Source organism: Rhinoderma darwinii, unplaced genomic scaffold, assembly GCF_050947455.1.
Source record: "Rhinoderma darwinii isolate aRhiDar2 unplaced genomic scaffold, aRhiDar2.hap1 Scaffold_2064, whole genome shotgun sequence".
In the NCBI taxonomy this organism is placed as follows: Eukaryota; Metazoa; Chordata; class Amphibia; order Anura; family Rhinodermatidae; genus Rhinoderma; species Rhinoderma darwinii.
In genome coordinates this window covers 5,601-19,781 of record NW_027462412.1, presented here as the reverse complement: position 1 = coordinate 19,781, position 14,181 = coordinate 5,601, and the positions used below count along the sequence as shown (strand labels likewise).

Genomic DNA, 14,181 nt, shown 5'->3' with positions numbered 1-14,181 from the left:
AGTGACCCTGTACCCCCATATATACTACACGACCCGTCACCCTGCTAGTGACCCTGTACCCCCATATACACTACACGACCCGTCACCCTGCTAGTGACCCTGTACCCCCATATACACTACACGACCCGTCACCCTGCTAGTGACCCTGTACCCCCATATATACTACACGACCCGTCACGCTGCTAGTGACCCTGCACCCCCATATACAGTACACGACCCGTCACCCTGCTAGTGACCCTGCACCCCCATATACACTACACGACCCGTCACCCTGCTAGTGACCCTGTACCCCCATATACACTACACGACCCGTCACCCTGCTAGTGACCCTGTACCCCCATATACACTACACGACCCGTCACGCTGCTAGTGACCCTGTACCCCCATATACAGCACACGACCCGTCACCCTGCTAGTGACCCTGCACCCCCATATACAGTACACGACCCGTCACCCTGCTAGTGACCCTGTACCCCCATATACACTACACGACCCGTCACCCTGCTAGTGACCCTGTACCCCCATATACACTACACGACCCGTCACGCTGCTAGTGACCCTGTACCCCCATATACAGTACACGACCCGTCACCCTGCTAGTGACCCTGTACCCCCATATACACTACACGACCCGTCACCCTGCTAGTGACCCTGTACCCCCATATATACTACACGACCCGTCACCCTGCTAGTGGCCCTGCACCCCCATATATACTACACGACCCGTCACCCTGCTAGTGACCCTGTACCCCCATATACACTACACGACCCGTCACCCTGCTAGTGACCCTGTACCCCCATATACACTACACGACCCGTCACCCTGCTAGTGACCCTGTACCCCCATATACACTACACGACCCGTCACGCTGCTAGTGACCCTGTACCCCCATATACACTACACGACCCGTCACCCTGCTAGTGACCCTGTACCCCCATATATACTACACGACCCGTCACCCTGCTAGTGACCCTGCACCCCCATATACACTACACGACCCGTCACCCTGCTAGTGGCCCTGCACCCCCATATACACTACACGACCCGTCACGCTGCTAGTGACCCTGTACCCCCATATACACTACACGACCCGTCACGCTGCTAGTGACCCTGTACCCCCATATACACTACACGACCCGTCACCCTGCTAGTGGCCCTGCACCCCCATATACACTACACGACCCGTCACGCTGCTAGTGACCCTGTACCCCCATATACACTACACGACCCGTCACCCTGCTAGTGACCCTGTACCCCCATATACACTACACGACCCGTCACTCTGCTAGTGACCCTGTACCCCCATATACAGTACACGACCCGTCACCCTGCTAGTGACCCTGTACCCCCAAATACAGTACACGACCCGTCACCCTGCTAGTGACCCTGTACCCCCATATACAGTACACGACCCGTCACCCTGCTAGTGGCCCTGTACCCCCATATACACTACACGACCCGTCACCCTGCTAGTGACCCTGTACCCCCATATACACTACACGACCCGTCACCCTGCTAGTGACCCTGTACCCCCATATACACTACACGACCCGTCACGCTGCTAGTGACCCTGTACCCCCATATACACTACACGACCCGTCACGCTGCTAGTGACCCTGTACCCCCATATACACTACACGACCCGTCACCCTGCTAGTGACCCTGCACCCCCATATACACTACACGACCCGTTACCCTGCTAGTGACCCTGTACCCCCATATACACTACACGACCCGTCACGCTGCTAGTGACCCTGTACCCCCATATACACTACACGACCCGTCACCCTGCTAGTGACCCTGTACCCCCATATACACTACACGACCCGTCACCCTGCTAGTGACCCTGCACCCCCATATACACTACACGACCCGTCACGCTGCTAGTGACCCTGTACCCCCATATACAGCACACGACCCGTCACGCTGCTAGTGACCCTGTACCCCCATATACACTACACGACCCGTCACACTGCTAGTGACCCTGTACCCCCATATACACTACACGACCCGTCACGCTGCTAGTGACCCTGTACCCCCATATACACTACACGACCCGTCACGCTGCTAGTGACCCTGTACCCCCATATACACTACACGACCCGTCACCCTGCTAGTGACCCTGTACCCCCATATACACTACACGACCCGTCACGCTGCTAGTGACCCTGTACCCCCATATACACTACACGACCCGTCACGCTGCTAGTGACCCTGTACCCCCATATACACTACACGACCCGTCACGCTGCTAGTGACCCTGTACCCCCATATACACTACACGACCCGTCACGCTGCTAGTGACCCTGTACCCCCATATACACTACACGACCCGTCACCCTGCTAGTGACCCTGTACCCCCATATACACTACACGACCCGTCACCCTGCTAGTGGCCCTGCACCCCCATATACACTACACGACCCGTCACGCTGCTAGTGACCCTGTACCCCCATATACACTACACGACCCGTCACCCTGCTAGTGACCCTGTACCCCCATATACACTACACGACCCGTCACTCTGCTAGTGACCCTGTACCCCCATATACAGTACACGACCCGTCACCCTGCTAGTGACCCTGTACCCCCATATACAGTACACGACCCGTCACCCTGCTAGTGACCCTGTACCCCCATATACAGTACACGACCCGTCACCCTGCTAGTGGCCCTGTACCCCCATATACACTACACGACCCGTCACCCTGCTAGTGACCCTGTACCCCCATATACACTACACGACCCGTCACCCTGCTAGTGACCCTGTACCCCCATATACACTACACGACCCGTCACGCTGCTAGTGACCCTGTACCCCCATATACACTACACGACCCGTCACCCTGCTAGTGACCCTGCACCCCCATATACACTACACGACCCGTTACCCTGCTAGTGACCCTGTACCCCCATATACACTACACGACCCGTCACGCTGCTAGTGACCCTGTACCCCCATATACACTACACGACCCGTCACCCTGCTAGTGACCCTGTACCCCCATATACACTACACGACCCGTCACCCTGCTAGTGACCCTGCACCCCCATATACACTACACGACCCGTCACGCTGCTAGTGACCCTGTACCCCCATATACAGCACACGACCCGTCACGCTGCTAGTGACCCTGTACCCCCATATACACTACACGACCCGTCACGCTGCTAGTGACCCTGCACCCCCATATACAGCACACGACCCGTCACGCTGCTAGTGACCCTGTACCCCCATATACACTACACGACCCGTCACGCTGCTAGTGACCCTGTACCCCCATATACACTACACGACCCGTCACCCTGCTAGTGACCCTGTACCCCCATATACACTACACGACCCGTCACGCTGCTAGTGACCCTGTACCCCCATATATACTACACGACCCGTCACCCTGCTAGTGACCCTGTACCCCCATATACACTACACGACCCGTCACCCTGCTAGTGACCCTGCACCCCCATATACACTACACGACCCGTCACGCTGCTAGTGACCCTGTACCCCCATATACAGCACACGACCCGTCACGCTGCTAGTGACCCTGTACCCCCATATACACTACACGACCCGTCACGCTGCTAGTGACCCTGTACCCCATATACAGTACACGACCCGTCACGCTGCTAGTGGCCCTGTACCCCCATATACAGTACACGACCCGTCACCCTGCTAGTGACCCTGTACCCCCATATACAGTACACGACCCGTCACCCTGCTAGTGACCCTGTACCCCCATATACACTACACGACCCGTCACCCTGCTAGTGACCCTGTACCCCATATACAGTACACGACCCGTCACCCTGCTAGTGACCCTGTACCCCCATATACAGTACACGACCCGTCACCCTGCTAGTGACCCTGTACCCCCATATACACTACACGACCCGTCACCCTGCTAGTGACCCTGTACCCCCATATACACTACACGACCCGTCACCCTGCTACTGACCCTGTACCCCCATATACAGCACACGACCCGTCACCCTGCTAGTGACCCTGTACCCCCATATACAGTACACGACCCGTCACGCTGCTAGTGGCCCTGTACCCCCATATATACTACACGACCAGTCACACTGCTAGTGACCCTGTACCCCCATATACAGTACACGACCCGTCACCCTGCTAGTGACCCTGTACCCCCATATACAGTACACGACCCGTCACGCTGCTAGTGACCCTGTACCCCCATATACACTACACGACCCGTCACGCTGCTAGTGACCCTGTACCCCCATATACACTACACGACCCGTCACCCTGCTAGTGACCCTGTACCCCCATATACACTACACGACCCGTCACGCTGCTAGTGACCCTGTACCCCCATATACAGTACACGACCCGTCACGCTGCTAATGACCCGTCACCCCCATATACAGTACACGACCCGTCACCCTGCTAGTGACCCTGTACCCCCATATACACTACACGACCCGTCACGCTGCTAGTGACCCTGTACCCCCATATACACTACACGACCCGTCACCCTGCTAGTGACCCTGTACCCCCATATACAGTACACGACCCGTCACCCTGCTAGTGACCCTGTACCCCTATATACAGTACACGACCCGTCACCCTGCTAGTGACCCTGTACCCCCATATACACTACACGACCCGTCACGCTGCTAGTGACCCTGTACCCCCATATACACTACACGACCCGTCACCCTGCTAGTGACCCTGTACCCCCATATACACTACACGACCCGTCACGCTGCTAGTGACCCTGTACCCCATATACAGTACACGACCCGTCACGCTGCTAGTGACCCTGCACCCCCATATACAGTACACGACCCGTCACCCTGCTAGTGACCCTGTACCCCCATATACACTACACGACCCGTCACGCTGCTAGTGACCCTGTACCCCCATATACAGCACACGACCCGTCACGCTGCTAGTGACCCTGCACCCCCATATACAGTACACGACCCGTCACCCTGCTAGTGACCCTGTACCCCCATATACACTACACGACCCGTCACACTGCTAGTGACCCTGTACCCCCATATACACTACACGACCCGTCACGCTGCTAGTGACCCTGTACCCCCATATACAGCACACGACCCGTCACGCTGCTAGTGACCCTGCACCCCCATATACAGTACACGACCCGTCACCCTGCTAGTGACCCTGTACCCCCATATACACTACACGACCCGTCACACTGCTAGTGACCCTGTACCCCCATATACAGCACACGACCCGTCACCCTGCTAGTGACCCTGTACCCCCATATACAGCACACGACCCGTCACCCTGCTAGTGACCCTGCACCCCCATATACACTACACGACCCGTCACGCTGCTAATGACCCGTCACCCCCATATACAGCACACGACCCGTCACCCTGCTAGTGACCCTGTACCCCCATATACACTACACGACCCGTCACGCTGCTAGTGACCCTGTACCCCCATATACACTACACGACCCGTCACGCTGCTAGTGACCCTGTACCCCCATATACACTACACGACCCGTCACCCTGCTAGTGACCCTGTACCCCCATATACACTACACGACCCGTCACCCTGCTAGTGACCCTGTACCCCCATATACAGTACACGACCCGTCACCCTGCTAGTGACCCTGTACCCCCATATACAGTACACGCCCCGTCACCCTGCTAGTGACCCTGTACCCCCATATACACTACACGACCCGTCACGCTGCTAGTGACCCTGTACCCCCATATACACTACACGACCCGTCACCCTGCTAGTGGCCCTGCACCCCCATATATACTACACGACCCGTCACCCTGCTAGTGACCCTGTACCCCCATATACACTACACGACCCGTCACCCTGCTAGTGACCCTGTACCCCCATATACACTACACGACCCGTCACGCTGCTAGTGACCCTGTACCCCCATATACACTACACGACCCGTCACCCTGCTAGTGACCCTGTACCCCCATATACACTACACGACCCGTCACGCTGCTAGTGACCCTGTACCCCCATATATACTACACGACCCGTCACCCTGCTAGTGACCCTGTACCCCCATATACACTACACGACCGTCACGCTGCTAGTGACCCTGTACCCCCATATACACTACACGACCCGTCACCCTGCTAGTGACCCTGTACCCCCATATACAGCACACGACCTGTCACCCTGCTAGTGACCCTGTACCCCCATATATACTACACAACCCGTCACGCTGCTAGTGACCCTGTACCCCCATATACACTACACGACCCGTCACGCTGCTAGTGACCCTGTACCCCCATATACACTACACGACCCGTCACGCTGCTAGTGACCCTGTACCCCCATATACACTACACGACCCGTCACGCTGCTAGTGACCCTGTACCCCCATATACACTACACGACCCGTCACCCTGCTAGTGACCCTGTACCCCCATATACACTACACGACCCGTCACCCTGCTAGTGACCCTGTACCCCCATATACAGTACACGACCCGTCACCCTGCTAGTGACCCTGTACCCCCATATACAGTACACGACCCGTCACCCTGCTAGTGACCCTGTACCCCCATATACAGTACACGACCCGTCACCCTGCTAGTGACCCTGTACCCCCATATACACTACACGACCCGTCACCCTGCTAGTGACCCTGTACCCCCATATACACTACACGACCCGTCACGCTGCTAGTGACCCTGTACCCCCATATACACTACACGACCCGTCACGCTGCTAGTGACCCTGTACCCCCATATACACTACACGACCCGTCACGCTGCTAGTGACCCTGTACCCCCATATACACTACACGACCCGTCACCCTGCTAGTGACCCTGTACCCCCATATACAGTACACGACCCGTCACCCTGCTAGTGACCCTGTACCCCCATATACAGTACACGACCCGTCACCCTGCTAGTGACCCTGTACCCCCATATACAGTACACGACCCGTCACCCTGCTAGTGACCCTGTACCCCCATATACACTACACGACCCGTCACCCTGCTAGTGACCCTGTACCCCCATATACACTACACGACCCGTCACGCTGCTAGTGACCCTGTACCCCCATATACACTACACGACCCGTCACGCTGCTAGTGACCCTGTACCCCCATATACACTACACGACCCGTCACGCTGCTAGTGACCCTGTACCCCCATATACACTACACGACCCGTCACTCTGCTAGTGACCCTGTACCCCCATATACAGTACACGACCCGTCACCCTGCTAGTGACCCTGTACCCCCATATACACTACACGACCCGTCACCCTGCTAGTGACCCTGTACCCCCATATACACTACACGACCCGTCACCCTGCTAGTGACCCTGTACCCCCATATACAGTACACGACCCGTCACCCTGCTAGTGACCCTGTACCCCCATATACAGTACACGACCCGTCACCCTGCTAGTGACCCTGTACCCCCATATACAGTACACGACCCGTCACGCTGCTAGTGACCCTGTACCCCTATATACACTACACGACCCGTCACCCTGCTAGTGACCCTGTACCCCCATATACAGTACACGACCCGTCACGCTGCTAGTGACCCTGTACCCCTATATACACTACACGACCCGTCACCCTGCTAGTGACCCTGTACCCCCATATACACTACACGACCCGTCACCCTGCTAGTGGCCCTGTACCCCCATATACAGCACACGACCCGTCACCCTGCTAGTGACCCTGTACCCCCATATATACTACACGACCCGTCACCCTGCTAGTGACCCTGTACCCCTATATACACTACACGACCCGTCACCCTGCTAGTGACCCTGTACCCCCATATACAGTACACGACCCGTCACCCTGCTAGTGACCCTGTATAGGGGTCACCCTCTGTTACTGGACTGTATGGGGTGAGACGGACTGTAAAGGGGTCAGCGCTGCTGATGAGGGGGCAGACAGTGGGCGAGGGAACGTCATCTTGGCTTTGTGGTGACCCCCTGACTTTGGTTTTGTGGTGACCCCCTGACTTTGATTTTGTGGTGACCCCCTGACTTTGGTTTTGTGGTGACCCCCTGACTTTGGTTTCGTGGTGACCCCCTGACTTTGGTTTCGTGGTGACCCCCTGACTTTGGTTTCGTGGTGACCCCCTGACTTTGGTTTCGTGGTGACCCCCTGACTTTGGTTTCGTGGTGACCCCCTGACTTTGGTTTCGTGGTGACCCCCTGACTTTGGTTTCGTGGTGACCCCCTGACTTTGGTTTCGTGGTGACCCCCTGACTTTGGTTTCGTGGTGACCCCCTGACTTTGGTTTCGTGGTGACCCCCTGACTTTGGTTTTGTGGTGACCCCCTGACTTTGGTTTCGTGGTGACCCCCTGACTTTGGTTTCGTGGTGACCCCCTGACTTTGGTTTTGTGGTGACTGTTTCAGGCACAGACTCGGCTCTTTTGTTCCAGAGTTTTAAATGAAAGCAAAGATTCTTAATACTCTGCAAATCTGCGGCTGCCCCGGTGACAATGCCGGCCCGGTCTGCCCCTGCCTGTCCTGTCTGCCCCTGCCTGTCCTGTCTGCCCTGCCTGTCCTGTCTGCCCCTGCCTGTCCTGTGTGCCCCTGTCTGCCCCTGCCTGTCCTGTCTGCCCCTGCCTGTCCTGTCTGCCCCTGCCTGTCCTGTCTGCCCCTGCCTGTCCTGTCTGCCCCTGTCTGCCCTGCCTGTCCTGTCTGCCCCTGCCTGTCCTGTCTGCCCCTGTCTGCCCTGCCTGTCCTGTCTGCCCCTGCCTGTCCTGTCTGCCCCTGTCTGCCCTGCCTGTCCTGTCTGCCCCTGCCTGTCCTGTGTGCCCCTGTCTGCCCCTGCCTGTCCTGTCTGCCCCTGCCTGTCCTGTCTGCCCCTGCCTGTCCTGTCTGCCCCTGCCTGTCCTGTCTGCCCCTGTCTGCCCTGCCTGTCCTGTCTGCCCCTGCCTGTCCTGTCTGCCCCTGTCTGCCCCTGTCTGCCCCTGCCTGTCCTGTCTGCCCTGCCTGTCCTGTCTGCCCCTGTCTGCCCTGCCTGCCCCTGTCTGCCCCTGCCTGTCCTGTCTGCCCCTGCCTGTCCTGTCTGCCCCTGCCTGTCCTGTCTGCCCCTGTCTGCCCTGCCTGTCCTGTCTGCCCCTGCCTGTCCTGTCTGTCCTGTCTGCCCCTGTCTGCCCCTGTCTGCCCCTGCCTGTCCTGTCTGTCCTGTCTGCCCCTGCCTGTCCTGTCTGCCCTGCCTGTCCTGTCTGCCCCTGTCTGCCCCTGTCTGCCCTGCATGCGTCTCTTCCCAGCTGCGGGGTAACGTGGTCGCCTCGTGGATCAGTGATATGGATGATGTCATTGTGTTCTGCTGATAATCCAATCCTCATCAGCCGCCTGCACAATAGTCAGGGGGGAATATCAGGATGCAGGAGCAGGCAGTATAGATAGATGGGAGTGGTCAGTATAGACAATAGTAGTCAGTATATATATTAGCAGTCTGTATAGGTAAGAGTGGGCAGTATAGATAGTGGTCAGTGTAAATAGGAGCGGGCAGTATAGGTAGTGATCAGTATCGATAGGAGCGGGCAGTATAGGTAGTGATCAGTATCGATAGGAGCGGGCAGTATAGGTAGTGATCAGTATAGATTGTGGTCAGTATCGATAGAAGTAGTCAATATAGACAGAAGTGGGCAGTATAGCTAGCGGTCAACATAGATCATGGGCAGTATAGATAGGAGCAGACAGTATAGATAGGAGCAGTCAGTATAGATCATGATCCGTATCTGGGCAGTATAGCTAGTGGTAAATATAGATAGCGTTCAATATAGATAGGAGTGTCAGTCAAGATAATAGTGGGCAGTATAGATATTAGTGGTCTGTATAGATAGGAGTGGACAGCATATATAGCGGTCAGTATAGATAGGAGCGCCAGTATAGATAGGTGCCCTCAGTATAAATTGCGGTCAGTATAGCTAACAGTGGTCAGTATAGGTAGGAGTGGGCAGTATAGATAGAAGCGGGCAGTATAGATAGCGATGAACATAGATAGGAGCGGCCAGTATAGATCATGGTCAGCATAGATAGGAGCGGGCAGTATAGCTAGCGGTTAATATAGATAGTGGTCAATATAGATAGGAGCCGGAAGTATAGATAGGTGGGGGCAGTGTAGAGAGGCGCGGGCAGTGTAGAGAGGCGCGGGCAGTGTAGAGAGGCGCGGGCAGTATAGAGAGGCGCGGGCACTATAGAGAGGCGCGTGCGGGCAGTATAGATAGGTGCATGCGGGCAGCATAGAGAGGCGCGGGCAGCATAGAGAGGAGCGGGCAGTATAGAGAGGCGCGGGCAGTATAGGGAGGCGCGGGCAGTGTAGAGAGGCGCGGGCAGTATAGAGAGGCGCGGGCAGTATAGAGAGGCGTGGGCACTATAGAGAGGCGCATGCGGGCAGTATAGATAGGTGCGTGCGGGCAGTGTAGAGAGGCGCGGGCAGCATAGAGAGGCGCGGGCAGCATAGAGAGGCGCGGGCAGTATAGAGAGGTGCGGGCAGTGTACAGAGGTGCGGGCAGTGTACAGAGGTGCGGGCAGTGTACAGAGGTGCGGGCAGTGTATAGAGGCGCGGGCATTGTAGAGGGGAGCGGGCATTGTAGAGGGGAGCGGGCAGTGTAGACAGGAGGGGAGCGGGCAGTGTAGATGGGAGCGGGCAGTATAGATGGGAGCGGGCAGTATAGTTCGGAGCGGGCAGTGTAGATGGGAGCGGGCAGTGTAGACAGGAGGGAAGCGGGCAGTGTAGATGGGAGCGGGCAGTGTAGATGGGAGCGGGCAGTGTAGATGGGAGCGGGCAGTGTAGATGAGAGCGGGCAGTGTAGATGAGAGCGGGCAGTATAGACAGGAGGGGAGCGGGCAGTGTAGAGGGGAGCGGGCAGTATAGATGGGAGCGGGCAGTGTAGACAGGAGGGGAGCGGGCAGTGTAGATGGGAGCGGGCAGTATAGATGGAAGCGGGCAGTATAGAGGGGAGCGGGCAGTGTAGATGGGAGCGGGCAGTGTAGATGAGAGCGGGCAGTATAGACAGGAGGGGAGCGGGCAGTATAGATGGGAGCGGGCAGTATAGAGGGGAGCGGGCAGTATAGACAGGAGGGTAGCGGGCAGTGTAGATGGGAGCGGGCAGTATAGATGGGAGCGGGCAGTGTAGAGGGGAGCGGGCAGTATAGAGGGGAGCGGGCAGTGTAGATGGGAGCGGGCAGTGTAGATGGGAGCGGGCAGTATAGATGGGAGCGGGCAGTATAGATGGGAGCGGGCAGTATAGAGGGGAGCGGGCAGTATAGACAGGAGGGTAGCGGGCAGTGTAGATGGGAGCGGGCAGTATAGATGGGAGCGGGCAGTGTAGATGGGAGCGGGCAGTATAGAGGGGAGCGGGCAGTGTAGATGGGAGCGGGCAGTATAGATGGGAGCGGGCAGTATAGAGGGGAGCGGGCAGTATAGACAGGAGGGTAGCGGGCAGTGTAGATGGGAGCGGGCAGTGTAGATGGGAGCGGGCAGTGTAGATGGGAGCGGGCAGTATAGAGGGGAGCGGGCAGTATAGAGGGGAGCGGGCAATGTAGATGGGAGCGGGCAGTATAGATGGGAGCGGGCAGTGTAGATGGGAGCGGGCAGTATAGAGGGGAGCGGGCAGTGTAGAGGGGAGCGGGCAGTGTAGATGGGAGCGGGCAGTATAGAGGGGAGCGGGCAGTATAGAGGGGAGCGGGCAGTATAGAGGGGAGCGGGCAGTATAGAGGGGAGCGGGCAGTATAGATGGGAGCGGGCAGTATAGAGGGGAGCGGGCAGTGTAGAGGGGAGCGGGCAGTGTAGAGGGGAGCGGGCAGTATAGAGGGGAGCGGGCAGTATAGAGGGGAGCGGGCAGTATAGATGGGAGCGGGCAGTATAGATGGGAGCGGGCAGTATAGATGGGAGCGGGCAGTATAGAGGGGAGCGGGCAGTATAGAGGGGAGCGGGCAGTGTAGAGGGGAGCGGGCAGTGTAGAGGGGAGCGGGCAGTATAGAGGGGAGCGGGCAGTATAGATGGGAGCGGGCAGTATAGAGGGGAGCGGGCAGTATAGATGGGAGCGGGCAGTATAGATGGGAGCGGGCAGTATAGAGGGGAGCGGGCAGTATAGAGGGGAGCGGGCAGTGTAGAGGGGAGCGGGCAGTGTAGAGGGGAGCGGGCAGTGTAGAGGGGAGCGGGCAGTATAGATGGGAGCGGGCAGTATAGAGGGGAGCGGGCAGTATAGATGGGAGCGGGCAGTATAGATGGGAGCGGGCAGTATAGAGGGGAGCGGGCAGTATAGAGGGGAGCGGGCAGTATAGATGGGAGCGGGCAGTATAGAGGGGAGCGGGCAGTATAGATGGGAGCGGGCAGTATAGACAGCAGGCACGTTTGCCGTGTTGCTGCCACTAGCAGGACCTGACTGTCCCTTTTCTCTTTGCAGTCTGCTCCCCGCAGCTCATACATCCACAGAGGTCGCTGCAGATTCAGCCTCGCCCGGCGCTGACTCTCAGCCACCCGTGTGTCACCTCTCCACCAATCACATCACAGGCAGCGCTGGCACCTCCATTCACATGTGCTGAGACCAACGGGCACAGACACAGCCCCGCCACGCAGGTTCCCCAGCAATGCCCCGGCCTCCCAGGACAAGAAGTGACCGCACAGCGCAGGCTTCTCCCGGCCAGCTCCACGGTGATCCTGCAGAGTCCGGCTGCTCCTGGCGCGGTGAGTAAACCTGCAGACAGGGCGCCGGGGGTAGAGGTGGAAATAAAGGGTACCCGCCTGTGCCTGCTGGCAAGACCTCCGCTTAAAGGGCCGGTCTCCTGAAAACTTCTGCAACTTTCTAATAGTTACTTTAATTTCTCATAATTTTCCAGATTTCTGCTTGCTGTCAGTGAATCTATTTTTTTTTCTTTATATACAGAAGCGGGGACGCCACCCTGACCTAGTCCTGCTCACACAGCTGAGGGTTTGTTACAATGTATCAATGTAGACCATCCTCTGCAATGTAAACACAGCAGCAAATTTCTCTCCTGTCCTGAACTCCAGACTCCGAGCTCTTACCTGCACTGGAACCATCTAACAAACCCTCAGCGGTGAGCAGTAATAGTTCTATACAGGTTTTCTGCCTCTGGGTGTAATGTTCTCTTCACTGACAGGAAGCAGAGGTCTTGAGTAGATGAAACGCACAAGGCCAGATGTACGTAGCCTGGAGTTTCGTGTCAGGAGCCGGTAGTAGTAACGTGTCCGTCATTGGTCAGTCATTTAGCTGCATCTTGTGCGGTTCGTGCGCCGGCGCGTGGCAAAAAAAGTGAAAAAAGCTGCAACTTTATCCTCCAAGCGCCGCGCGCCTCGATATGACACGAAAGGGGCGCAAATCGCTTTATAAACGAGGTCCAAGGTCTATTAGAAGCAGCAGAGCGGGCCCTTGTGCCCTGAGGAAGCTTCGGGTACATGGGACTGGCCCTTTAACGCCCAGGACCCCTCGGCTTCCAGTATAACCCAGGACCGGCCTCGCTGTCCGAGGGCGATCACGAGATGGCGGACCGTGTAGCGGAGGAGATTGCCCGGATCCAGTCTGTAGTGGGATGTGTCAGCATGTGACCTGCGGGGGGCGCTGTGTTATACGGTTACGTGGCCCCCTCTTTGACACGTCTGGATGGGATTTGCTTTGTCTTGCAGACGCCTCCGGCAGCCGAGATCCCCTATAAACGCTGCTCATCGATCAGTCCTCTGGTGAAGGGGCAGCCCCCGGTACGTGTCGCTGCGGTGTCCTCCACCCAGACTGCGGTGTCCATGACGAGAGCCTCAGACCATTACCGAGCACACGGTGAGTCCCGCTCATAGTCCACGTCCTCCTGTCACTCATACCGGATATAAAGGGGTCCTCCGCCTACATAAACCTGAAAGGAAGTGTCCGGTAGGAGGAAGGAGATGATTATTTTTTTAGTATCGGCGCCCCTCCTGTCCATGTGCTTGGCATTCATGTGAATGGGACTGGGCTGTAATACCAGACACGGCCATGGACAGGGGGGGGCGCTGTGTCTGGAACAAAATCATCCTTTCCTTCCAGCCTGAGCAGGGGACTTGCATGGAATGGCTGCAGCCCGGCTGCTCCTGCTTGACAGTCTGGTTGCTAGGGATACATTGCCATAACAACAGTGCTTCCAATTCCCCCTAGCAACCAGTCTGTCAGCTCAGGCACAATTAGTAGTGATCGGAGAACGGGAGGGCGGC

At 57.1% G+C, this 14,181-nt stretch overlaps 1 protein-coding gene across 1 annotated transcript in view; it reads left to right on the top strand.

The window, feature by feature from the left end:
* LOC142701481 (polyhomeotic-like protein 2) overlaps window positions 1–13,968 on the top strand; it is a 35,576-nt gene extending 21,608 nt beyond the window's left edge. The window contains exons 7-8 of the mRNA XM_075848143.1: window positions 12,389–12,669; window positions 13,627–13,968. Of these exons, the coding sequence (XP_075704258.1) occupies window positions 12,389–12,669; window positions 13,627–13,791 (446 nt within the window). The 3' untranslated portion in view covers window positions 13,792–13,968. The remainder of the gene's footprint in view (window positions 1–12,388; window positions 12,670–13,626) is intronic.
* Window positions 13,969–14,181: the final 213 nt, after the last annotated feature.